Source organism: Pleurodeles waltl, chromosome 10, assembly GCF_031143425.1.
Source record: "Pleurodeles waltl isolate 20211129_DDA chromosome 10, aPleWal1.hap1.20221129, whole genome shotgun sequence".
In the NCBI taxonomy this organism is placed as follows: Eukaryota; Metazoa; Chordata; class Amphibia; order Caudata; family Salamandridae; genus Pleurodeles; species Pleurodeles waltl.
In genome coordinates, this window is record NC_090449.1 from 298,246,762 (window position 1) to 298,274,244 (window position 27,483).

At 46.9% G+C, this 27,483-nt stretch overlaps 1 protein-coding gene across 1 annotated transcript in view; it reads right to left on the reverse strand.

The window, feature by feature from the left end:
* Positions 1-27,483, reverse strand: part of CREBBP (CREB binding protein) — a 1,321,122-nt gene that overhangs the window by 540,463 nt on the left and 753,176 nt on the right. Inside the window, exon 18 of the mRNA XM_069210450.1 lies at positions 11,697-11,936. Coding sequence (XP_069066551.1) covers positions 11,697-11,936 — 240 coding nt within the window. The remainder of the gene's footprint in view (positions 1-11,696; positions 11,937-27,483) is intronic.

The window sequence follows — 27,483 nt, forward strand, 5'->3', positions numbered from 1 at the left end:
ATTTTGTATCCCTGGTATAAACTGTGCAATTAGGCGAATTTGGTTGTGAATTGCCCAATGCCAAATTTTTTGTGCTAGCAGGCTTAACTGCGTGGAGTGCGTCCCTCCCTGCTTGTTTAGATAATACATTGTTGTCATGTTGTCTGTTTTGACGAGAATGTATTTGTGAACTATTATTGGTTGGAAAGCTTTTAGTGCTTGAAAAACTGCTAGAAGTTCTAGGTGATTGATATGCAGTTTTGTTTGATGTACGTTCCATTGTCCTTGTATGCTGTGTTGATTGAGGTGTGCTCCCCACCCTGTCATGGAAGCATCTGTTGTTATTACGTATTGTGGCACTGGGTCTTGGAAAGGCCGCCCTTTGTTTAAATTTATGTTGTTCCACCACAGAAGCGAGAGGTAAGTTTGGCGGTCTATTAACACCAGATCTAGGAGGTGACCCTGTGCTTGAGACCACTGTGATGCTAGGCATTGTTGTAAGGGCCTCATGTGCAGTCTTGCGTTTGGGACAATGGCTATGCATGATGACATCATGCCTAGGAGTTGTAATACCATCTTTGCCTGTATCTTTTGTGTTGGATACATGCGTTGTATGATGGTGTTGAAATTTTGAATTCTTTGTGGACTTGGAGTGGCTACTCCTTTTGATGTGTCTATTATGGCTCCCAGGTATTGTTGTACCTTGCGTGGCAGAATTTAGGATTTTGTGAAATTGACGGTGAACCCTAGTTTGAAGAGGGTTTGTATGATATGATTTGTGTGATTTGAGCACTCTATTAACGAATGGGCCTTGATTAGCCAGTCGTCTAGATATGGGAACACATGTATTTGCTGCCTTCTTATGTGTGCTGCGACTACTGCTAGACATTTGGTAAAGACTCTTGGTGCGGTTGTTAATCCGAAAGGCAGTACCTTGAATTGGTAATGTATTCCTTTGAATACAAACCTTAGGTATTTCCTGTGCGATGGGTGTATTGGTATATGGAAATAAGCATCCTTGAGGTCTAAAGTTGCCATGTAGTTGTGCAGTTTTAGCAATGGCAATACTTCTTGTAGTGTGACCATGTGGAAGTGGTCTGATTTGATGAAAGTGTTCACTACTCTGAGGTCTAGGATTGGTCTCAGCGTTTTGTCCTTCTTTGGTATCAGAAAGTACAGTGAGTAAACTCCTGTGTTTATTTGTGTGTTTGGCACTAATTCGATTGCATTCTTTTGCAATAGTGCCTGCACTTCTATCTCCAGGAGATTGGAATGGTGTGTTGTTAAATTTTGTGCTTTTGGTGGTATGTTTGGAGGGAATTGTAGAAATTCTATGCAATAACCATGTTGGATAATTGCTAGAACCCAAGTGTCTGTAGTGATTTCCTCCCATGCTTTGTAATAATGACCTATTCTTCCCCCCACTGGTGTTGTGTGGAGGGGGTGAGTGACATGTGAGTCATTGTTTAGTAGTAGGGGTTTTGGGGCTTTGAAATCTCCCTCTATTTCTAGGGAATTGCCCTCCTCTATATTGTCCCCGAAAACCTCCTCTATACTGTCCCTGGTAAGTGGACGGTGTTGCTTGTGAGGTGCTGGCTTGTGTGCTTTGACCCCGAAACCCCCCTCGAAAGGGCGTTTTACGGAATGTGCTGTAATTCCCTCTGCTCTGCGGGGAGTAGAGTGCGCCCATGGCTTTGGCAGTGTCCGTATCTTTTTTGAGTTTCTCAATCGCTGTGTCCACTTCTGGACCGAACAGTTCTTTTTCATTAAAAGGCATATTGAGAACTGCTTGTTGAATCTCTGGTTTAAATCCAGACGTTCGGAGCCATGCATGCCTTCTGATAGTTACAGATGTATTAATTGTCCGTGCAGCTGTATCTGCAGCGTCCATGGAGGAACGTATCTGGTTGTTGGAGATGGTCTGTCCCTCCTCAACCACTTGTTTTGCCCTATTTTGAAAGTCTTTGGGCAGATGTTCAATGAGATGTTGCATCTCGTCCCAGTGGGCTCTGTCATAGCGCGCAAGTAGTGCCTGGGAGTTCGCGATGCGCCACTGGTTTGCAGCTTGTGCTGCGACTCTCTTACCAGCTGCATCGAACTTGCGGCTTTCTTTATCTGGGGGTGGTGCATCTCCAGATGTGTGAGAGTTGGCCCTTTTCCTAGCTGCTCCTACAACAACAGAGTCTGGTGGCAGCTGTGTTGTGATGAAAACCGGGTCCGTAGGAGGCGGCTTATACTTTTTTTCCACCCTTGGTGTGATTGCCCTACTTTTGACCGGGTCCTTAAATATGTCTTTTGCGTGCCGGAGCATACCAGGGAGCATAGGCAGGCTTTGGTAGGAGCTGTGGGTGGAGGAGAGTGTGTTGAACAAGAAATCATCCTCGACCTGTTCTGAGTGGAGGCTTACGTTGTGAAATTGTGCTGCTCTAGCCACCACCTGAGAGTACGCGGTGCTGTCTTCTGGTGGAGATGGTTTTGTAGGGTATGCCTCCGGGCTGTTATCTGACACTGGGGCGTCGTATAGGTCCCATGCGTCCTGATCTTGGTCACCCTGGCTCATGGTGGTGTGAGCTGGGGAGTGTGATGGCGTTTGTGCTGGTGAAACGTTAATCACGGGCGGAGGAGAGGGTGGTGGTGTAACGCTTTTCACCACTTTTGGTTGTGGTGCTTGTTCCGTCTGGAACTCCAACCTTCTCTTTCTCCTAATGGGGGGAAGGGTGCTTATTTTTCCTGTCCCCTGCTGAATGAAGATACGCTTTTGCGTATGGTCCACATCAGTTGCTTGTAGCTCTTCCTCAAACCTATGCTTTTGCATTTGGGAGGTTAGCGAGTGCTCTTCTGTATAAGAGCCTGAAGCTGGGTCGCTTGCAGTTTGTTTCGGCATCGAAACTTTGTCTGCGTGTTTTTTCGGCTCCGAGGTGACTTTTTTCCTTTTCGGGGCCGAAACCTCTCGGCGTCGATCTGTTTCGGTGCCGCTGTCTCGGCGTCGAGCCATGTCCACACCGGCATCTCGGTGTCGAGGCTTGTCCCCAGCACTTTCTCGGTCCCGAGAAGGCTGCGTGCCGGTGTCTCGACCGGAGTCGGACGATCTCGGCACTGTTTGGGCCTTTTTCGGTGCCGACGGTTGGTCACCGAATTTATGGGTCGAGCCATGGCCTGGTGGCAGTGGCGTCCCCTGGGCCTTGTAAATGTTTCTTTGTGTGGTTTTCGACGTCTTACTCACGGTTTGTGTATCGTCGAATCCTTCGGAGTCTGAGTCTTGGATCGAGAAGGTACCTTCCTCTTCTTGTTCCTCGAACTCCCGTTGGGCTGTCGGTGCGGACGCCATTTGAAGTCTTCTGGCTCGACGGTCTCAGAGTGTTTTTCGGGACCGGAACGCACGACAGGCCTCGCAGGTGTCTTCGCTGTGCTCAGGTGACAGGCACAGGTTGCAGACCAAGTGTTGGTCTGTGTAGGGGTATTTATTGTGGCATTTGGGGCAGAAACGGAACGGGGTCCGTTCCATCGGCGTTCTTCAGCACGCGGTCGGGCCGACCAGGCCCCGACGGAGGATCGAAAAACTACCCCGAAGGGCACCGGAGCTCTTCGATCGTCGATGCGGTGTGGAATCTAAGTACACCGATCCCGAACGCAACAATACCGACGAAAATCTTCCGAAATTAACTATTTTTTCCGTTCCGAAACTCGGAGCGACAGGAACACGTCCGAACCCGATGGCGGAAAAAAAACAATCGAAGATGGAGTCGACGCCCATGCGCAATGGAGACAAAAGGAGGAGTCACTCGGTCCCGTGACTCGAAAGACTTCTTCGAAGAAAAACAACTTGTAACACTCCGGCCCAACACCAGATGGCGAGCTATTGCAGAACATGCGTATCTACAGCGACAGATGCCATCGAACATATATTTTCTTTATTTTAGAACCACAATAATCAAAATTTGAGGTAAGTACATAAAATGCAAGGTAATTCAGACAGGTAAGTATAGAACTTTCATTTAAAACAGTAGTACACACAGTTTAGGTTAAAATGGCAATAACCTATTTTAAAAGTGACAGTGCAAAAATCAACAGTTCCTGGGGGAGGTAAGTTTGGTTAAGTTTCTCGGGTAAGTAAAGCACTTACACAGTCAGTCTCCTGGGCATAGGCAGCCCACTATTGGGGGTTCAAGGCAATCCCAAAGCTACCGCACCAGCAACATAGGGCCGGTCAGGTGCAGAGGCCAAAGGAGGGCCCAAAACACATAGGCACCCATGGGGAACAGGGGGAACAGGGGTGCTCTGGTCCTAATCTGCTTACAGATAAGTACCTGCGTCCTCAGGAAGCAGACCAGGGGGTTTTATAGAGCAAGGGGGGAGGAAAGGGGGGGCGCAGAGAACACACAAGCCCACAAAACACACCCTCAGCGGCACAGGGGCAGCCGGGTGCAGTAGGCAAAGTAGGAGTTGGGTTTGCTATTGAAAGCAATGGAGGGACCTGGGGGTCACTTAGGTGATGCAGGCAAGGCACAGGGGGGCTTCTCGGCCCAGCCACCGACTGGGCTAGGAAGAGGGCCACCTGCTAGTCACTCCTGCACTGGAAGGTGGTTCCTCTTGGTCCTGGGGGCTGCGGTTGCAGTGCTTGTTCCAGGCGTTGGGTTCCTTGTTACCAGGCAGTCGCGGTCAGAGGGAGCCTCTGGATCCTCTCTGCAGGCTTCTCTGTGAGGGTGCACGGGGGTCGACTCAGGGTACCTACGTCGTTGTAGTCACCTGGGAGCTCTCTCTGTGGTGTTTGTTCTCTTAAACTCGAGCCGGGGGCGTCAGGTGCAGAGTATGAAGTCTCATGCTTCCAGCGGGAAGAGAGAGTTCTTTGAAAGTTGTTTCTTTGTTGCAGGTTTTGAACAGTGCCGCTGTTCGCAGGAGTTTCTTGGTCCTTCGGGTTCAGGGCAGTCCTCAGAGGTCGCTGGTCCCTGTTGGATGCGTTGCTGTGCAGTTTCTTTGAATCTGGAGACAGGCCGGTAGGGCTGGGGGCAAGTCAGTTGTCGTCTCTGCTGGGCTTTCAGGTCATCAGTCCTTCTTTCTGCAGGTTGCAGGAATCTGATTTCCTGGGTTCAGGGTCGCCCTTAAATACTAAATGTAGGGGGGTGTTTAGGTCAGGCCTCTTTGTGCCTCCTCCCTCAGGGGAGGGGGGCACATCCCTATTCCTATTGGGGGAATCCTCCAAAATCAAGATGGAGGATTTCTAAAGGCAGGGGTCACCTCAGCTCAGGGCACCTTAGTGGTTGTCCTGACTGGTGGGTGACTCCTCTTTGTTTTCTTCATTATCTCCTCCAGCCTTGTCGCCAAAAGTGGGAGCAGTGGCCAGAGGGGCGGGCATCTCCACTAGCTGGGATGCCCTGGGGCGCTGTAACAAAAGGCATGAGCCTTTGAGGCTCACCGCCAGGAGTTACAGATCCTGCAAGGGAAGTGAGAATCACCTGGCCACAGAGTGACAAAGGCACTCACCCCATGTGGCCAGAAACTCGTCTGGTTGTGGCAGGCCGGCAGAAACTGGTCAGCCTAGCACTAGGAGTCAGACTGGTATTCAGGGGGCATCTCTAAGATGCCCTCTAGGTGTATTTTACGATAAATAAATCAATGGCATCAGTGTACATTTATTGTGCTGAGAAGTTTGATACCAAACTTCCCAGATTTCAGTATAGCCATTATGGAACTGTGGAGTTTGTAATTGACAGACTCCCAGACCATATACTCTTTATGGCTACCCTGCACTCACAATGTCTAAGGTTTTGAGTAGACACTGTAGGGGCATAGTGCTCATGCAGCTATGCCCTCACCTGTGGTACAGTGCACCCTGCCCTTAGGGCTGTAAGGCCTGCTAGAGGGGTGACTTACCTATGCCACAGGCAGTGAGGTGGGCATGGCACCCTGAGGGGAGTGCCATGTCGACGTAATCATTTTCTAACCACCAGCACACAAAAGCAGTGAGGCAGTGTGCATGTGCTGAGTGAGGGGTCCCCAGGGTGACATAAGACATGCTGCAGCCCTTAGAGACCTTCCCTCGCCACAGGGCCCTTGGTACCAGGGGTACCATTTACAAGGGACTTATCTGTGTGCCAGGGCTGTGCCAATTGTGGGAACAAAGGTACAGTTTAGGGAAAGAACGCTGGTGCTGGGGCCTGGTTAGCAGGGTCCCAGCGCACTTTCAAATCATAACTGGCATCAACAAAAGGCAAAAGGTAATGGGGTAACCATGCCAAGGAAGGCGTCTCCTTACATAAGGCCAAAATGCTTCAATGACGAATACCGCTGATAAAGAAGGCCAACAAAAAGGGCCAGCGGTAACAGCTTCTCCAGTTCCGCGTTGCTGCGCCAGGGGGAGGGACTACATGGACTCAGTCTATGTCATATCGCGAGGATTACATTGATACGAGTCACACAACCCCCCCTCTACCGGCGTGCAGAGGTACTGCTGAAAAAATTTACCGGATCCAGTCTGGCGAGAATTCTAAGGTAAGGAATCTGCGGCTAGTTGTCTATCAGATATAGCAATTTTTTATCTTTAATTGCTGCAGCATCACACATAACCTTACCAAGATTAATATGGAAGTTACTATCCCTGCAAGAGATAAATCCATGCTGCCAACCAGTCACATGCCAGGTGATAAAAGAGGCAAATCTTTCAGCCAATATTTTGTACAGTTTAGTGTCCACACTGATCAATGAGATCGGCTGGTATGACAGGCATTAATTATCTGGTTTCTTATTAACAAATAAAATATTTACTTTCCAAGAATGGTGAACCTCATGTCCAAACCAAATGCACTCACAATCAGTTCAGACAGTATAGGGGCAAGGACAGCCTCCCTACTGGAAAGTCAGCATGTAATTTCTAACACTTACGGGGAACAAATAGCCAAATGAGACCAGAGGTTAACACTGGAATAAACATGACCGAGTCAAAGCCTAAAAGTTAATGTGTGATTAGTTTTTCTTCATCAACCATTTCAGTCCAGTGTAGGTCTTCTTAATGTTGCTTAAAGACCATTATAATTTAAGCCAGGTCCCAGGCCAGGCACTCTGAGCAGACAGCACGTATGTTAGCCAAACAGCCCTTAACATACCCTTAACGCTAAAAACTTGCACAGGCTGTCATATTACTAGTGTATTTTCATCCTCTACCCATGTTGTCAAGATATCAGCATGCGCACACTCTGCCCTTATATGAGCTTCAGTAGACAAAAGCTGATGCCAGATTTCTGCCATCTCATGGGAATACCTGCCAATGCTAGCAAAAAGTTAACTTCTTGTTTAGTGCCATCCTGGTGAAAGACTGCTTCCGTTATCGTCACTGCTACTGTGATCTAAGGCATGCATTCAGTAACACCAGGTGCCATTTTTTTCAACACTGCTACATCATCAGCTATTGCAACTTCTGCAAAGGACAGTGTTGGACCTGGCCCTTTTTGCCTTCCTCCCCTTATTTTTCTGACCCCTTTTTGTTGGCTCTACGACTCTGAGCACTTTATCACTTCTGATCAGTGCTAAAGTGCATGTGTTCTCCCTTCTAAACTTGGTACGATTGGTGTACACCTGATTGTCTTATCTTATTTACCTGCAAGTTCCTTGTAAAGTGGTATCCCTTATACCCAGGGTCTGTGAATTGATTATGCTACTAGTGGGCCTGCAGCGCAGCTTTGCTCCACCCACAGAAGTAGCCTTTCAAACCTGTCTCAGGACACCGCAGGGCCTGCGGGCGGAGTTGATTGCTACAGGGGCCTGCCATTTAAATCTACTTGCCAGGCCTTGAACTCCCATTTTACTACATATAAGTCACCCCTAAGGTAGACCCTAGGTAGCCCTATGGGTAGAGTGCTGTGTAGGTAAGAGGTGGGACAAGTGCCTGGTTGTGGGGTCTGCCCTAGTAGTGGCAAACAGGCTATTTTGTTTCTCACTGCTGTGGGAGCTGCCAATCTCATAGGATTGCTTTGAAAATGGCCTTTCAGGTGGCTAAGTGTTACTGTCTGATCTATGGGGGTGGTGTAAGCATGTTTGGTATGGTTGGAGTGGTAGTGAGAAATGCTGCTTACTGGTGTAGGTAAATTTTTTCTTACCATCATAGAAATACCACTTCTAGAACATGGACATTTCTCAGTGCTTATCACTCTGGTGTTTTGCAGCCTGACTCCAATCCACATCTTGGGCAGAGTGACAGCTGGGCTTCGTGCATACTTTTCAGACAGCTTGTACACAGGGTGGGGGGAGGTGTAACAAGAGTACATCTACATACTGAATGGTCTTCCTGGGCTGGTAGAGGCAGGACATACATGCATCTGTAAAGGCTGCGCCCTGGCTTCACACCAAGGGCTTGTTTACCCCCTACTGATGTCTGGAGCCAGTGCTGGAGGTAAAAGGGACATTCATGAAACTGGTTAGAACCTCTTCTTCCCCTTTTGTGAAAGCTGCACAAAATGAGTATAAGTACAGGGCGTTGTCCCCCACATTTTTAGAGCACTTTCTGGACGTGGGACAGAACCTGTCAGAGGAACTACTGGACTGACTAAGGACCCACCTGGACTGCTTTTCTGCTGGTTGCCCCACTGTCCCCCTGAGGGTCTTTGTGAAGCCCAGGGCATGGGGAGCGCTGTCTCCTGCTCCCTGGCAGCTTTTCAGTACTAGTGCATGGAGTGCGCTTCCTTCGTGCATTACAGCAAGTGAAGAGCACTTTCTTGCCTGCCCAGTGCGCTCTTTGCATTATTGCCAGTAGCGAATAAAGAGCTCTTTTTTTATGTCAGCCCATTAGCGCCCTGTGGAGACACTGATGGTGCCCCGCAATGCAGGAGCGGCCGAGAGGAGCCTGCAGGCCTATTCCAGTCATAGCGGGACAAGTGTGCTTCATGCAGTGCCCCCAGGGGGCTGGCAGGCACTCAGTTTGTAGGAATCACCGCAGTGACCCGGGCGAATCCAGAGGAGCTGCTGCACTGCTGTAAGAACAGCTGGAAACCGCAGAGGACAGAAACTCCTGAGGGTCTCTGTCCTCCGCAGGACAGAATCTCCTGAGGGAGGAGATTCCTGCCGACCAGGCGGGGGTGGGGCTGAGCTTGCGCCTCCGACCCAGGAGGGTCGTCTGTGAGGAGACGTGCGGTTTCCAACAACAGAGAAGAAACTGAGCCGGCTGAATTCGCCGCCTTCTTCCTACAATGCATGAGCACCAAGGAAGGCTGTCCCGCACGTGCGAGAGTCAGATGGGGGTACCGGGGCCTCACGGAGAATCCATTATTTCCGAGGCAAAGAAAACTAGGAGAAGTCCCCCCCAACCTGCCAACGAAGTAGGTGCTACTTGTGAGTAGATGCTGGGCTCTACGTGGGGAGGTTCCCCCCCCCGCCGTACAGAGAGTTGCGTGGGTGATCCCTGTACTGGAACATACTTCTACAATTATTTCTCCCCGACGCGGGAGTGAGGAGTGCCTCTCGGGTGCCCTTCTGCATTTCTCCTAAGAGGCGTGCAGGAAGGCGGTGCTCTCAGGCATGAGCCCCCCCTTTTATTTTTTTACCCAGAGACTAGCAGATCAGGACGGGATCCTCACCAGAGGCCTCAATCTGGCCAGTGCTTATTTTAATACTGCGCTTTGTGTCAGAGGAGCACAGGAGCTCCTTTGCTGTGCAGGGTGTGCCTCAGTTACTATAGTACATGTACAAGAAGAGCCAACGTGCTGCAACCTTCTGGTAGAAGGTGGTGTTGGTGATTCTCGTAGGAACTGCAATTCACCAGTATATTTCTGCCCTCCTTCTTATGCTGACTACGGCTTGCTTTTGCAGAGAACAAGTAACCTGTGTACTGTTCTGACATCTGCTTGTGTAGCAGGTATTACTTACATGTCGTGTTTGGTCTAACGATGGTTTATGCAATACAGTTTATTTTTATATAACTTGTTGTAGCATTTCCTTGGTGGTGTATTTATTGTGTCCCGTATGTTATGTGTGTTGTGCAATTGCTTTAAAAATTGCATCTGGGATAAGCCTGACTGCTCGTGCCAAGCTACCAAGGGGGTGAGCAGGGATTATCTTTAGTCGGTAACTCCCTTGCCCTGACTAGAGTTGTGGTCCCTGTCTGGCTGAAGTACATACACTAGCAAACCAGGAACCCCATTTCTAACAGACAACATCTAACAGAAGCGGGAAGACAACATACTTTAATGTAATTCTTCACTGGCTGTATTTAAACAATCTGTTGTCTTTGGAGGTCAGCAAGAGGAAGTTTAACTAAAGAGGATTAGATTATCTAATCGTACCGTCATTGTTTTCATTTATCCATCAGTGTGCACACTGTACTACATGGACTTTACTTTCAGGAATATTATGTGAAACTGTAGACATATAATATACACATTATACACACACACGAGTATAGAGCAGGGGATAGCTTTTATATTTTGGCACTGTTTTAAAATGAAATAAGGTGCCCATGAAATGTGATCTTTATGTTTTAAATGAATAACTGAGTATAATTTGGTGAAGTGGAAATGTGATTAGACACAGAACAATGTACTATAATAACCACAGTTTGATCCTTCCGAACAGTTTTGCCAAAGTAACTCAAAATGAACTGGGACCGACCTGGCCTCAAGGTCCCTCTGCAAAGTCAGTGCAAGGACCACACACAGCTCTGATCTACGGATAGCAGCATTTCAGATTGCCAACACTGGTCATCTTCTCTGAGGGCATTATGTGAACCTCTAGCACCCTACTTCAATTTCTTTTCTCAATACAAGCCCCTAAAAACTGAATACTCCAACTGCACTGGTCCAGGCCTGCCATTTCGCACTTCTTAACATGCTACTTGATTTCATAGTCTTTCCTGCCCATTTTCCACCGACTTAATAGGACTAGTGGCTCAGCCATTTCAGAAATCATCTTTTTTTTTTTTTTTTTAACTTGACTTTTCCCTTTTGTACTGTTATACTTACTATGTAGTGCACAGATTTATTTAAATACATTGTAATACAGGAACCACAGACTTGGCTTTGTAGGATTAAAATCAGCCCAAGAATGGGATAGACCTGTTACTCCAGTCCAGACACCATAAACTGCTCAGACAATGCACCTCACGTCTACCTAGCAATAGCTAGTTCTCATCAGCTCTGGCTATACGCAGCAGCAGGTATGAAATTAACTGGAAACTCACCATTCTCAGAATACACACTCATTAGTCAGTGTTCCTCACGCACATCTTGTATGCTTTGCTAGTGAGTACAGATCAATACAGGTCAATACAGATCTGTGAAACCAACATCTAGTAATCCCTATTATTACTTTTTTGCTACCACAAACATATATCCTGGAGCAATATACAACTATAGAAGTACAACAGCCTGGCAATAGACCCTAAAACAATGTACTACTCCAAAATTAACAAACACAAAGCTCTGTCTATATTTCCAGGATGGGGAACCAAACACTGCCACAGTTTACCTTAATTCAAAATCAAGTGTTTTATTTCACCATGCAAGGCGACAGTTCTGCTGAGTTTTCCCAACCCAAAACTCCAATAAAACATTAATTCCATTACGGTGGATCACTAGGCATGGCTCCCCCTTCTTTAATACTGATATTTTGTGCAGTTGTAGGATGTAAACTAGAAAAAACATGTTCAAGTGGTATAAAGTGCTTTCAGCTAGAAACATATACAAAACTGAGCTTATATTAGTCTCATCCTCTTAAAAGCAGCAAGCTACTCTTACCTTACGCCCACAACAGTAGCCAAGGGACTGCATCACTGGATCAATCTCCTGTTCAAAGACTTCTGCTAACTTGCTGCAGAATTTGTAGACCCGGGAGGTTTTGCGGTTATAAAGCCAGGCATTGTTAAACATTAACCAGACATCTTCCACGTACTGCCATGGCTCCTGATACTGCCCAGTATCTAATTTCCGTTTAATGGAGGAAAGATCCATAGGATTTTTCACTATGTCAAAGTAATCCTTTAACAACAAAAAAGAACACAAGAATATAATTTAGATGCACCATAGGATATACACTTTTGAAAACTGTATTCTGACAGAAACTAAACTCTTTGGAAGATATATCCCAAGAAGGCAAATCTTGTGTGAACACATTCTCATGAGCTGCTAGATTTGCCACATAGTATCAGGCCCTCTAGACAGTGGCTCAGTGACCCACGTCATTAATCTTCATAATCCAAGTCCCTGTCAACATTGTCCAAAATAACCCACTTTCAAGTAACATTCCATCGGCCACATGCAATTGTATTAATACCTGCATGACCTATATCCCAAAGAAAAAAAAGCAAAGAAAAAAAAGTTCTGAGGTGGTCAAAAACATTTTGAGGTGGCTACATCCGATGAGGAACTCTCCCTTCAAGACATCACTTTGCAGCACCACAAAAAGTCTAGGAGCCAGTACCTTCACTTCAATCAAGACTTAGATCATCTTGAATGTTTTCTGGAACAATATTCATGTTTCTAAAGTGTTGCAAATGCACAGGAAAAATTGAAGTCCCACTGCTGTACTACCAATGGCTTTGGTAGAAGTGTGCTTTAAGCCTTTATGAAATCTCAGCACAACAGGGTTTAAAAAAAAAAGAAAAAAAAAGACTTATCCAGCAACTTTACAAAACCAGAAAAAGCTGACAAATATCCTGTAACAGTGCCCAACCCAAGCCCAGACTGGGCCAACTACAAAACCAGCACCATCACTTCAGACAGCTTAGCCTGCTGCAGGTCAATCCACAGTGACCCACAAACTTATCCCAGTGCACACCGATTTTGATGATTAATGAAAACACAAATAAGACTAACTGCCAGTAACACCTGAAGGGCAACGTCTGAGTGAAAGATTCTACCCTGTTACTGGGACTGTAAATCATCCCAAAGCAGCAGCTCGATCGGAGGCAGATAGACATTCCCAGGATTTCTTGATACCACATTATCCTGGGTCAATCCAGAGCCACCAGGATGACAGATGACTTGTGCTCAGTCGGACTTGATCTTCAGAACTTCAGTCAACGGGGGTAGAAGGATAAGGCATAGAGGAGTCCTGAGCTCTACTCCAGGAGGAATGCATCTTCGAGAAAAAGCTTTTTTTGGAATCTCTAGCACACAAAAATGATGGAGTTACTTGTTCTTGCTGGTTGGGAAAAGACTGAGCCAGTGTTATCCCCCTTACTGGAAACGGTCCTGCCCTGTCTTCCGGTTTAACTGACCTTAACGATCCACTAGGCATTAAGAAATGAGTTTGTTCGCAATGACGTTTAAAGATCCTACCAGTTGGTTCACAATGAGAAAAATGCCCTGGTGCATCAGCCGCTTCAAGCAGTACAAAGCCTCCTAGCACAGGACCAAGGGACCTCACTCTTCCCCCGCCTACTCCATTACCTCATGCTGGTCGTGGGGTCTGTGAGAACCTGTACCAATCTCCCTTTAATTGATAGTAAGGAGACCATCAACCTTAAGTGGATAGCGCACAGCCTGCAGCTCCAGCAAACTGATGTGGAGGAAGATTTTTGCAGGAAACAAGAGTCCTCTGATCTCCATCGCTCCACAAGGGCCTCCCCAGCCAAGTAGCGATACATCCGTGACCACCATTAACTCTGCGTGGGTAATGAGGGGTCTTCGACTGGCGCAATCACAGTCTAGTAGCTATCACTGCAGATCTTTTAGAGTCTCCTTCGAAACTAGGAGGTAATATAATTGGTCCTACTGGGACTTTAGATGGCACTGCAGAACCTACAAGTGTCAGTCAGCTGGCATTTTGGACTAGATGAATGGAGGCGGCAGAGAGCCCCAGCAGCCGCAAGGCCATCCTCACTAAGTTCCAAGACCAAGGCTGAAACATCAGGATCATAGCACAAATGTCCCATACTCTACCTTCATGGGGAAGGCACAGAACTTCACAATATCTAGGATAGCTCCAATAAACAAGAACATCTACGAAGGAGACAGACGTGACTTTGGCATATTGATAGTGAACCCCAATGATGTGGGGATGTTACTGTCTGGAGATGGTTTATCACTGCCGGGGGGAGCATTCATTAACTAGCCAATCATGGAGTTATGAGAATATTGGCACCCCTACCTCCGAAGGTATAAGCTGCAAACACCATCACTTTTGCAAACACTTGCGGCACTATTAAAGCCAAAGATGTTTAAACTGCTGAACAAATTTACTGGTAGGAGCAGGCAGCCGCAGGGAATGGGCTGTGGCACAACTCTCCATGGAGAAGTCTTCTTTCTCACCAAAAAGGTGAGAGGCATCAAATGCCAAATCCATTAAAGATGCATGGACATCCCGAGAGACGCCCATAGACCTCATCTAAGCATGGCATCGAAGCACCACACTTGTTCCCATTGCTTGAGCCAAGCAGTCAGATGTATTGATATCAAACCATATTAAAATTTTTGCTGCTTCCATGCTGTTCCGTATGGTTAAGCCAAAGACACCTGTTGGCTTTGAAACTGCTGGCAGGATTTGGTCAACTACAAAGGCACGCCTGTAGCAGCCTAGAAGACAACAAACACTGGCTGAGCATAAAACAAGACTAGGCATTTAAAATGTATGCTTACCAAAAGTTTCCATGTGTACAGACTAAATTTCAGGACAAGTAGTGGAAAAGGCATCAAGGCTGACTCTGCTATTGGACACCTGGTCCTTCTGGCTCTCAGGCAAAGTGTTGTGTCAAAAGGTCAGGATTGCCTAGGCCTGTATGTGGCAACAAGCTACCTGTCTATTAACTAGGGGCACACAACATGGCTTTTCCAAAGAGCCTATGAGGTTATTAGCCAACGCCTCATTGAACTTCAAGAGAGGAAGGTGCCTGGCCAGGCTAAAGAACCTCCATCAAGACATTTAGTTCTGATCTCCATTGTAGGGATATGGAGGTCAAGGTCCTCTGCAGCTCATCTACCATAGTAGAAGAGGCACTCTCCTCAAAGGCAGGACCAGGGGGAGAGACAAGTCCAGTGTATGGGGAATTGGCCAGACAACTGACATCCCGCAACTTGGCATATCAATTATCCACATTGTATCGTGGGGTGAACTCATCCCCTTCACCAGAGACATTCACATTAGAATCAGATCCAAATAGTTGATGTAAGGCATGAACTCTGCTGTGTGGTATGGACAAGGTTATCTGTGTAGAATTGGTTATTGGCTGCACCCCAGCTGGATTGAAGTGCGCACTAGGTCAAGATCAAGGTACCAAAGCTGGAGTGAAACCAGATGCGGGTTCAAGAGGGGAACTGTAGATGGAACCTCGACTGGAGGCCTCTACTGGTCCTTGAGGTCCAAAATGTGTGACAGAGGAAGCCAAAAGCGTGGAAAATATTTGCAGCATGGCCTCGTTAAACACCCCTATTTGCTGCAAAGTAGCAGAAAGTCCCAGAAATTAGGATTCTATAGGGACCAAACTCTGAATTGGTTTTTGGGAGTTCAGAAGTGAAACCAGATGTCATGTGTAAGGAAATGCCTCCTTGGCATGGTTACCCCCGGACTTTTTGCCTTTGCTGATGCCAAGTTATGATTTGAAAGTGTGCTGAGGCCTGCTAACCAGGCCCGCTAACCAGGCCCCAGCACCAGTGTTCTTTCCCTAACCTGTACCTTTGTCTCCACAATTGGCACACCCTGGCATCCAGGTAAGTCCCTTGTAACTGGTATCCCTGGTACCAACAGCCCTGATGCCAGGGAAGGTCTCTAAGGGCTGCAGCATGTCTTATGCCACCCTGGGGACCCCTCACTCAGCACATATACACTGCTTGCCAGCTTGTGTGTGCTGGTGGGGAGAAAATGACTAAGTCGACATGGCACTCCCCTCAGAGTGCCATGCCAACCTCACACTGCCTATGGCATAGATAAAGTCACCCCTCTGGCAGGCCTTACAGCCTTAAGACAGGGTGCACTATACCACAGATGATGGCATAGGTGCATGATCACTATGCCCCTACAGAGTCTAAGCAAAACCTTAGACATTGTAAGTGCAGGGTAGCCATAAGAGTATATGGTCTGGGAGTCTGTCATACACGAACTCCACAGCACCATAATGGCTACACTGAAAACTGGGAAGTTTGGTATCAAACTTCTCAGCACAATAAATGCACTCTGATGCCAGTGTACATTTTATTGTAAAATACACCCAGAGGGCATCTTAGAGATGCCCCCTGAAAACATTCCCGACTTCCAGTGTGGGCTGACTAGTTTTGCCAGCCTGCCACACACCAGACATGTTGCTGGCCACATGGGGAGAGTGCCTTTGTCACTCTGTGGCTAGTAACAAAGCCTGTACTGGGTGGAGGTGCTCCTCACCTACCCCTGCAGGAACTTTAACATCTGGCGGTGAGCCTCAAAGGCTCACCCCCCTTTGTTACAGCGCCACAGGACATCCCAGCTAGTGGAGATGCCCGCCCCCTCAGGCCACGGCCCCACTTTTGGCGGCAAAGCCAGAGGAGATAATGAGAATAAAAAGGAGGAGTCACTGGCCAGTCAGGACAACCCCTAAGGTGTCCTGAGCTGAGGTGAGACTTACTTTTAGAAATCCTCCATCTTGCAGATGGAGGATTCCCCAATAGGATTAGGGATGTGCCCCCTCTCCCCCCTCAGGGAGGAGGCACAAGGAGGGTGTAGCCACCCTCAGGGCTAGTAGCCGTTGGCTACTAACCTCCCAGACCTAAACACACCCCTAAATTGAGTATTAAGGGGCTCCCAGAACCTAGGAAGAGAGATTCCTGCAACCTGAAGACGAAGAAGGACTGCTGACCTGAAGCCTTGCAGAGAAGACGGAGACACCAACTGCTTTGGCCCCAGCCCTACCGGCCTGTCTCCCCACTTCAAGAAAAACTGCAACAGTGACGCGTCCCCCAGGGTCCAGTGACCTCTGAAGCTTCAGAGGACTACCCTGCATCTAAAAGGACCAAGAACTCCTGAGGACAGCAGCCCTGTTCCACAAAGACTGAAACTTGCAACAAAGAAACAACTTTTAAAGGACTACATGTTTCCCCGCCGGAAGCGTGAGACTTTCCACTCTGCACCAGACGCCCCCGGCTCGACCTGCGGAGAAACAAACCTACAGGGAGGACTCCCCGGTGACTGCAAGTCCATGTGTAGCCAGAGTTGACCCCCCCTGAACCCCCACAGCTACGCCTGCAGAGGGAATCCAGAGGCTCCCCCTGACCGCAACTGCCTGCTTCAAAGAACCAGACGCCTCGGAAACCCACTGCACCCGCAGCACCCAGGACCTGAAGAATCCGACCTCCAGTGCAGGAGCGACCCCCAGGTGGCCCTCTCCCTTGCCCAGGTGGTGGCTACCTCGAGGAGACTCCCCCTTGCCTGCCTGCTTCGCTGAAGAGACCCCTGGGTCTCCCATTGAAACCTATTGCGAACCAGACGCCTGTTTTCACTCTGCACCCGGCCGCCCCTGAGGGTGTACTTTCTGTGCTTCCTTGTCCTTGACATGCTATTGTGATGATTCAAAGTTCTTAAGATACCAGAGTGAAATACCTTTCATTTAAAGTTTTGTTTGTAAATCTTGAACCTGTGGTTCTTAAAATAAACTAAGAAAATATATTTTTCTATATAAAAACCTATTGGCCTGGAATTGTCTGAGTGTGTGTTCCTCATTTATTGCCTGTGAGTGTACAACAAATGCTTAACACTACCCTCTGATAAGCCTACTGCTAGACCACACTACCACAAAATAGAGCATTAGAATGATCTCTTTTTGCCACTATCTTACCTCTAAGGGGAACCCTTGGACTCTGTGCATGCTATTTCTTACTTTGAAATAGTGTATACAGAGCCAACTTCCTACATCATATTAATGCTCTCTCTCTAGTTTGAGATGACAGGAAGGAACAGATTCCACATCAACCTCTTGTGCTTCTGTTTATACCTACCTGAGACTTTACCCGAGATGAGGACCGGCCACAGAACCTTCATCCTGACTGGGGCCTGTTGACTCCAAATGGTCACAAGAGGGAGTCCTACAATGCTTGGCCATGTAGAGTTGTACCTCATCGTCTTGTTTGGCCTTCGGGTTCATCTTAGCACAGTCATCACAAGTCCTGGAGTCTCATATACCAGGCACCACTGGCATACCTCATTGGGGTATGTCATAGACATTAGTTTGCAACAGCTGCTACCAGGTTTAAAACCTGCTATTTTGGGAGGTGACATATTGTCCTTTACACATTGATAAAAGCACACTGAGGAGACTATTACTTTTCAAAGACCAGAAGCATAAGCTCCAGATCCATGCCTGAAGCAGTGAAAAGAAAGGAAATGATCTGGGCGCACCCAGGTGGCACTTATATAAGGGACCAATTGTCACTTTCAAAGAGGAACGGCATCTGTGCGGCAAAGCGCGGCACCACCTACCAAAGCGCAAGACTACTGCTCTTAAGTTTACGGATCCAGACCGACACCTGAGGAATATTCATAAGGTGAGGAATTTGCAGTTATAAGTATTCATCAGAACTGACTTGTGCAGATGGGGAACATAACAAATGTTGTGACATAAGGGTAAGAGGATCCAGGTGATTGGAGATGCAGTAATGGATCAAAACCTTCCATTTTGCAGCATAGCAGGCCCAGGTGGTAGGTCCATAAGACTCTTGGAGGATGTCCGGGCATTCTTGCGGGAGGCGTAAGTAGCCAAACTAGGATCTCAAGGGGTCACATCAATAAGCTGAGGTGCTTGGAGACTGGGTTTCTGATCTGGCCTTGGTTTGGTGCCAGATGGTCCAACCTGTTGGGAAGCTTTTTGTAGAGCTGACTGACATCTCAAAGAGTGTCTTATACCAGGGCTGTTTGCTCCACATATGGGGTAAGGGGATAAGCATTACAGATGTTTGCTGCATCTTCTGAATTACATATGGAAGGCCTGGGAAAGGAGGAAAAGCGTGGGCACGGATCCCTGCACCGCTGATCCGGAGTGCATTGTCCAGTCACTGTGGGTGCAGGTACCTGGAGGCGAAGTATCGGCATTTGCACATCCAGAAGCAGCAAACACGTCTATCTGTCCACACTGAAAGCACTAGCGAAGGATTTGCAGGTGGAATTCCCATTCATGGACTTATTGATGTGTCCCGTTAAGCAGGTCTGCCAGGCAGTTGTCCACATCTCAAATGTACTCCACCACAAAGGTGTTGCGGTGGTGGAGAGCTTCACATACACAACCGGACTCTCAGGCCACATTAGAATTGAGTCTTTGGGCACTCCATTGGAATAAATATTGAAAAATATTAATTAAATTAGACATAGGATGTCAGTATCAGGCACCTTAAATGGCAGTCGCAGTCCTAAAACAGGTTCCGCGGATGTTGGCTGTCATTTTAGTTGTCGGGGATCCACAGATTCTAAAAAAGGTACCACAAATACAGGGCAATGTTCACATGCCTGGATACTGTGAACACACTCCAAGTACCTCTAACTCATCCATTGCCTTTTGTCAATTAGTAGATGTGGATTCAGAACTGCAAACCTTAGAAAGGGCATCACAGGTGAGAGAAGCTTACCCTGGGTTCTCAGTGACTGGGCATTACGCTGCCCTAAATTCATGGTTCCAACATAGGATCAACAAATCCAAAAATAAATGTAAAAAATGAATAAATAACGACAAACCAAAGACCAGTCCCACTGCGCGGCACAGGATGGCCAGTCATGCGCAGAACGGGAATGAAACCCGTGACATAATGAGCACAGCTGTTTGAAGGCCAGGCCATTCCAGGGATTGACCATGGGCAGGTTGAACAGGTCCCGCGGTAACCACCCCCTGAACAAAGGCAAGACCATGCACGGACGGGGAGGGCTGCCAGCAGCACGTAGCCAAAAGCCATGTGTATCAGAACTTGGTTGTCAATGTTGTGTTAGGCACAGGACTTAGTCAGGCCCTTCGGTAACCATCACTGTTTAATGGCATGGGTTGGAAACAGAGTATAACATTGAAAAAAATAGAAATCACTGAAAAAACCCAGTTAAAACCGGACTTATAGTCCTGAAACCAGTGAAATTGACCAGCTATGGCTATTTACACATACAACACATGCCTTGGTCAAAGCACCAGTTTGCCAATAGTACTGAAAAAAAAGCAAAGAGCCATCAAGAGAACATGGCAGGCTGCGGAAGGTATGGCATGTTGCATACACTGGTAACCATAACTGGTGAATTTAAGTGATATGTATTGATTTATGGATTTGGGTCAATGTGCATAAGGAAAATGTCATTTACCCAGTGCACATCTGTTCGTGGCAGGTAGTGCTGTAGATTCACATGCTATGCATAGCTCTTCCGACATCTGGTGTTGGGCTCGGAGTGTTACAAGTTGTTTTTCTTCCAAGTAGTATTTTCGGAGTCACGGGATCGAATGACTCCTCCTCTCAGTTACAGTGCGCATGGGCATCGACTCCACTGTTAGAATGTTTTCCCGCAAAGGGTGAAGGAAGGAGTGATAGAGTAGAAGAATATGAGTTGTCCATGCAAGTGTAAATGTATCTACATATGAACAAATGATAAACTTAAAAAACTAAATGCTTCGGGGAGGAGGGAGGGTGCATGTGAATCTGCAGCACTACATGCCACAAACAGACATACACTGGGTAAGGGACATTTTCAGTTTGATGGCATGTGTAGCTGCAGATACACATGCTATGCATAGACTACAAAGCAGTTAGTCCTCCCAAAAAATAGCGATGGCTAGCCTGTAGGAGTTGAAGTTTTTTTAAATAGTGTTCTTTAGACAGCCTGGCCTACAGTGGCCTGTTGCTGTGAGAAAACATCAACGTAAATAGTGTTTTGTAAATGTCTGAGGAGTAGACTACGTGGCAGCTTTACATATATCAGCCATTGGCATGTTTCCAAAAAATGCCATTGACGCACCTTTCTTCCTTGTAGAATGTGCTCTAGGAATGATCAAAAGTGGTCTTTTTGCTTTTATGTAGCATGTTTGTATCCATCTAAAAACCCATCTTGCTAAGGCTTGTTTAGATATAGGATTACCTTTATGTGGTTGTTGAAAAGCAATGAAAAGTTGTTTTATTTTCCTAAAACCTTTTGTTCTACCTATTTAGTACATTAGTACATAAGAGCTCTTTTGAGGTCTAGAGTATGAAGAGCTCTTTCTGCAACTGAGTCTGGCTATGGAAGGAAGACTGGCAATTCTACTGTTTGGTTGATGTGAAAAGGAGATACTACTTTTGGGAGAAATTTAGGATTTGTTCTAAGTACAACTTTATATTTGTGTACTTGGAAAAAAGGTTCCTCAAGAGTGAACGCTTGTATTACACTAACTCGTCGTAATGAAGTAATAGCTACAAGGAAGGCAAACTTCAATGTTAAAAATTGAATTTGACAAGAGTGCATGGGTTCAAAAGGTGGGCCCATTAGTCTGGTAAGTACGATATTTAGATTCCAAGAAGGAACAGGTGGTGTTCTAGGTGGAATAATGTGTTTTAATCCTTTCAAGAAAGCTCTAAAAACAGGAACTCTGAATAGAGAAGTGTGTAGCACAGTATGTAAGTATGCAGCTATTGCAGTAAGGTGGATTTTGATGGATGAGAAAGCTAAATTTGATTTTTGCAAATGAAATAGGTAGCATACAATATCTTGTATAGATGCTGTAAGTGAATCAGTGTTTTTAGATTGACAGTAGTAAACAAATCTTTTCCATTTGTTAGCATAACATTGTCTGGTAGTAGGTTTACGTGCCTGCTTAAGCACTTCCATACATTCTGATGGACGTTTTAGGTAACCAAACTCTATGACTTCAAGAGCCAAAACACTAAATTGAGAGCATTGGCTGATTTGACCTTTGTTTTGTGTTAACAAATCTGGACTGTTTGGGAGTTTGGAATGAGGTACTACAGACAGGTCTAGGAGTGTTGTGTACCAATGTTGATGTGCCCATGTTGAGGCTATGACTATCATTGTCAGAGATGTCTGACGTAGTTTGCTGACCAGAAATGGAAGGAGTGAGAAAAGCGTAAGCCAATATCCCTGACCAATTGAACCATAGAGCATTGCCCTTGGATAGGGGATGTGGGTGTCTGATTGCGAAGTTTTGCCATTTTGCGTTTTTGCTTGTTGCAAATAGGTCTATTTCTGGGGTTCCCCACTTTTGAAAGTACTTTTGAAGTACTTGGAGTGAATCTACAATTAGTGAATTTGTTGGAGATTCCTGCTTAGGAGATCAGCTAGCTGATTGTGTATTCCTGGAATGTATTCTGATGAATGTGATTGTGAATTGCCCAATTTCAAATTGTCTGGCCTAGCTGGGACAGTTGAGATGAATGTGTCCCACCCTGTTTTTTGAGGTAATACATGGTGGTCATGTTGTCTAGGGGTCGCTCCTGCACTGGAGGTCGGATCCTTCAATTCCTGGGGGCTGCGGGTGCAGTGTCCTTACCAGGCGTCGGGTTCTTGGAAGCAGGCAGTCGCGGTCAGGGGCAGCCTCTGGATTCCCTCTGCAGGCGTCGCTGTGGGAGGTTCAGGGGGGGTCAACTCTACTCTACTCACAGGGTCGCAGTCGCCGGGGAGTCCTCCCTGTAGTGTTGTTTCTCCTCAAGTCGAGCCGGGGGCGTCGAGTGCAGAGTGGAAAGTCTCACGCTTCCGGCGGGAAACGTGGAGTCCTTTTAAAGTTGTTTCTGTGTTGCAAGTTTTAGTGTCTTTGGAACAGGGCCGCTGTCCTCGGGAGTTCTTGGTCCTTTTAGATGCCGGGTAGTCCTCTGAGGCTTCAGAGGTCGCTGGACCCTGGGGAGTGCGTCGCTGTTGCAGTTTCTCTTGAAGTGGGGAGACAGGCCGGTAGGGCTGGGGCCAAAGCAGTTGGTGTCTCCGTCTTTTCTGCAGGGCTTCAGGTCAGCAGTCCTTCTTCATTTTAGGTTGCAGGAATCTAGTTTCCTAGGTTCTGGGGTGCCCCTAAATACTGAATTTAGGGATGTGTTTAGGTCTGGGAGGGCAGTAGCCAATGGCTACTGTCCTTGAGGGTAGCTACACCCTCTTTGTGCCTCCTCCCTGTGTGTGTTTGGGGGGGGGGGGGGGGGGGGGGGACATCCCTAATCCTATTAGGGGAATCCTCCAAAATCAAGATGGAAGATTTCTAAAGGCAGGGGTCACCTCAGCTCAGGACACCTTAGGGCAGTGGTCTTCAAACTTTTTAATGCCGTGCCCCCCCAGTTGAAAAATAAAAATCATTGGCCCCCCCCCCCCTCAGAATTTTTCACAATTATTTTAGAAAGATGGCAATATTTAAATATGTCTAAACCTATTTAAACATTGCAGTTAAGTATTGTTACCTTTTTAAAACTGCAATAACATGCTTCTGCTTAAAACAAAGGCATGTTATCCGTATAATAGTTCTTTTGGCCAGAGTTTGGTGCCCCCCTTGGGATCACTTGAGGCCCCCCTAGGGGGGCCCGCCCCCAGTTTGAAGACCTCTGCCTTAGGGGCTGTCCTGACTGGTGGGTGACTCCTCCTTGTTTTTCTCATTATCTCCTCTGGACTTGCCGCCAAAAGTGGGGGCTGTGTCCAGGGGGCGGGCATCTCCACTAGCTGGAGTGCCCTGGGGCATTGTAACACAAAGCCTGAGCCTTTGAGGCTCACTGCTAGGTGTTACAGTTCCTGCAGGGGGGAGGTGTGAAGCACCTCCACCCAGAGCAGGCTTTTGTTTGTCCTCAGAGAGCACAAAGGCCCTCACTACATGGGGTCAGAAACTCGTCTCTCAGCAGCAGGCTTGCACAGACCAGTCAGTCCTGCACTAAACAATTGGGTAAAATACAGGGGCATCTCTAAGATGCCCTCTGTGTGCATTTTCCAACACTGGCATCGGTGTGGGTTTATTATTCTGAGAAGTTTGATACCAAACTTCCCAGTATTCAGTGTAGCAATTAGGGAGCTGTGGAGTTCGTTTTTGACAAATTCCCAGACCATACACTTAATATGGCCACAACTGTACTTACAATGTCTAAGAATAGACTTAGACACTGTAGGGGCATATTGCTCATGCAGCCATGCCCTCACCTGTGGTATAGTGCACCCTGCCTTAGGGCTGTAAGGCCTGCTAGAAGGGTGACTTACCTATGCCACAGGCAGTATTGTGTGTGCATGGCATCCTGAGGGGGAAGCATGTCGACTTTGCCCTTTTCTCCCCACCAACACACACAATCTGCAATGGCAGTGTGCATGTGTTAGGTGAGGGGTCCCTTAGGGTGGCACAACATATGCTGCAGCCCTAAGGGACCTTCCCTGGTCACAGGGCCCTTGGTACTACTGGTACCTTTTACAAGGGACTTATCTGTGTGCCAGGGGTGTGCCAATGGTGGAAAAAAATGTACATTTTAGGTGAAAGAACACTGGTGCTGGGGCCTGGTTAGCAGGGTCCCAGCACACTTCTCAGTCAAGTCAGCATCAGTATCAGGCAAAAAGTGGGGGGTAACTGCAACAGGGAGCCATTTCCTTACAATTGTGTATTTGGATATGCTAGGGATTTTTGAGTATTTAGAATCTCACCTAGGTAAGGTTGTACCTGTGCTGGTTGAAGGTGAGATTCCTGGTAATTTAGAGTGAACCCTAGTGTATGTAGGGTGAGTGTTTTGTTGGCATTGTGTAAAATTGCTTGATTTGATTAGCCAATAGTCTGATATGGAAAGACATGAATGTCTTGCCTTCTTAAGTAAGCTACTACTACTGCTAGACATTTTGTGAACAATCTTGGAGCTGTTGTAATGCCAAATGGCAAAACTTTGAACTGGTAATGTTTTCCTGCTATGACGAACCTGAGGTATTTTCTGTGAGCTGGATGAATGGGTATATGGAAATACGCATCTTTAAGGTCTAAAGCAGTTATGTAATCTTTTTTCTGTAGTAGTGGAATGACATTCTGCAGAGTTATCATGCGAAAATGTTTTGACAGGATGTATATATTGAGAGGCCTGAGGTCTAGGACAGGCCTTGGAGTGCCATCTTTTTTGGGAATGAAGAAGTATAGTGAGTATACTCCTGTTACTTTCTGAGAATGTGGGACCAATTCTATTGCTTGTCTTAGTAGAAGAGATTGTACCTCCTGTTGCAACAGAACGTTGTGTTCTGGGGACAATTTGTGGTACCGTGGTGGAGATTAATTCTAGGCAATAGCCATTGCGGTTAATTGACAACACCCAATTGTCTGTGGTGATATTTTGCCAATGAAAGAGGAATTGCTGTAGTCTTCCCCCCACAGGAGATGTGTGTGGTGGAGGTGTAGGAAAGAAGTCACTGTCTGGATGGTGTAGTGGCTTGTTTTGAAGCTTGGAACTTGCCTCTGCTTCTAAAATATTGTCCACTTGCGTGGCTACTCTCTTGCCAGCAGCATCAAACTTCCTGCTCTCCTTATCAGGTGGAGGACCATCCCCTGAGGACTGGCTGTTAGCTCTTTTCCTAGCCGCACTCACCACTAGAGTCTGGAGGAACCTGGTGTGTGCTGTAGCCTAGGTCTGTAGAAGCAGATTTGTATTTTTTGTTAATTCTGGGAGTAATTACTCTAGCTTTGACCGGCTCACTATAAATTTGGTCCGCATGTTTGACCATTCCAGGCAACATGGGAAAGTACTGGTATCTAGAGTGAGTGGAAGACAGTGTTGAACAAGAAATCCTCCTCTAGGGGCTCAGTATGCTTAAGCACCCCATGATAAGCAGCTGCCCTAGAAACGACATGAGTGTAGGCAGTAGTGTCCTCTGGTGGAGAAGGCTTGGAGGGGTATAGGTCAGGATCATTATCTGGAATAGGATCCGGGTCATATAGATCCCAAAGATCTACTGTATCTCCATGAGAGTATTGTAAGTGTGCTGGAGAAGGCAATGGTGATGGACTGTTGTGTGGAGGTGAAAGCTGTGGGGAATGAGGAGGAGAAGTAGGGACAGGTGCTTGTTTCTCCTTTTGCTGGTGGTTGAACAGAATCTAAATCCGCTACAAAAGCAAGCTTTCTTTTAGTTTTCAAAGGAGGTGCAGTAATAATTTTGTCAGTCTCTTTTTGTATATGGATCATGGATTGTATTTCATCCATAACCTCCAATATAGGCTGAATCTCAATGTCCTCATCAGAAGGCCTGAAAGATTCTTGCATTGGCTTCGAGTTTTGTTTCAATTGGCTCGAAAGTCCTTGTTCCTCTGTGTAAGAGGCTTTTTTGGTTCCGAAGTCTGAATCTTTTTCGGGCCCGAAAATGAAGTCAGCTGTTTCGGCTCCGAAGCAGGGCGCCGAATCTTCGACTCCCAAGAGTGAGGACGCTTACTGGAGTCCGAGGCGGAACTTTTAACCAACTTACTCGACTCCGAAGTGAACCCAGGAGAGGCCTTTTTCGGCACCGAACCCGAAGGTCGGTCGACGACAGTCTTTTTTTGGGCCGAACCATGGCCTTCTGGCAGTAGTGTAACCAAGGCCTTCGATACTTTTTATATGTGGGCGTAGGGGCAGAAGTACTCATGTGCTGGCCAGCAGTGATAGGCCTATCTTCTTCCGATTCCTGCTCGGATTCGTTATCTCGGATGGAGACTGCTGTCTGCACCTGTTCTTCCATGACGTCGGGATGCTCTGTACTTTTCAACATCATTTCTAATCTTCGGGCTCTCTGATATCTCAAGTTCTTCTTTGATCGAAACGTCGACAGGCCTTGCAGTCCTCTTCTCGGTGGTCTGGAGAAAGGCACAAATTACAAACTAGATGTTGGTCTGTTTAGGAAATTTTGCGTGGCACAGGGGACAGAATCAAAATGGTGTCTGATCCATCAGGCTTCCACACGGTAGGCCCGAACAGGCCCAACTCGGCGCATGCGCCCAGAAGGGCAAAATCTAGATTCCGACAGTTCTATCAGTTCAAGACTAGATGGAAAACGCGATCGAAATAATTCCAACGATTAAATAAGTTTTCTAAGGTTTTCCGATTCAAAATATCAGAGCAAGAGGAACACGCCCGAACCCGACAGCGGAAGAAAACAATCAAAACAATGGAGTCGATGCCCATGCGCACTGTAACTGAGAGGAGGAGCCACTCGATCCCGTGACTCCGAAAATACTTCTTCGAAGAAATACAACTTGTAACACTACGAGCCCAACACTAGATGTCGGAAGAGCTATGCATTGCATGTGTATCTGCAGCTACATATGCCATTGAACCTATATATATGGAAAATGTCATTTACTTAGTGTACATCTGTTTGTGGCATGTTCCGCTGCAGATTCACATGCTATGCACAGGTCCTGCCATCTAGTGTTGGGCTTGGAGTGTTACAAGTTGTTCTTCTTAAAAAAAGTCTTTTCGAGTCACGGGACCGAGTCTTTTCAGCTCCTTTGCGCATCAACTCCATCTTAGATTGTTTTCCCGCAGAGGGAATGGTAGGAGTGATAGGAGTGTAAAGAGAGAGATATCCATGCAATGGAATAGAGATGTATCTACAAGTTTAAATAAAGGAATGGTTATATACATATGTACACATTTTAATTATAACTTAAATGGCTACAGGCTCCTTGGGAGGATGCATGTGAATCTGCAGGGGAAC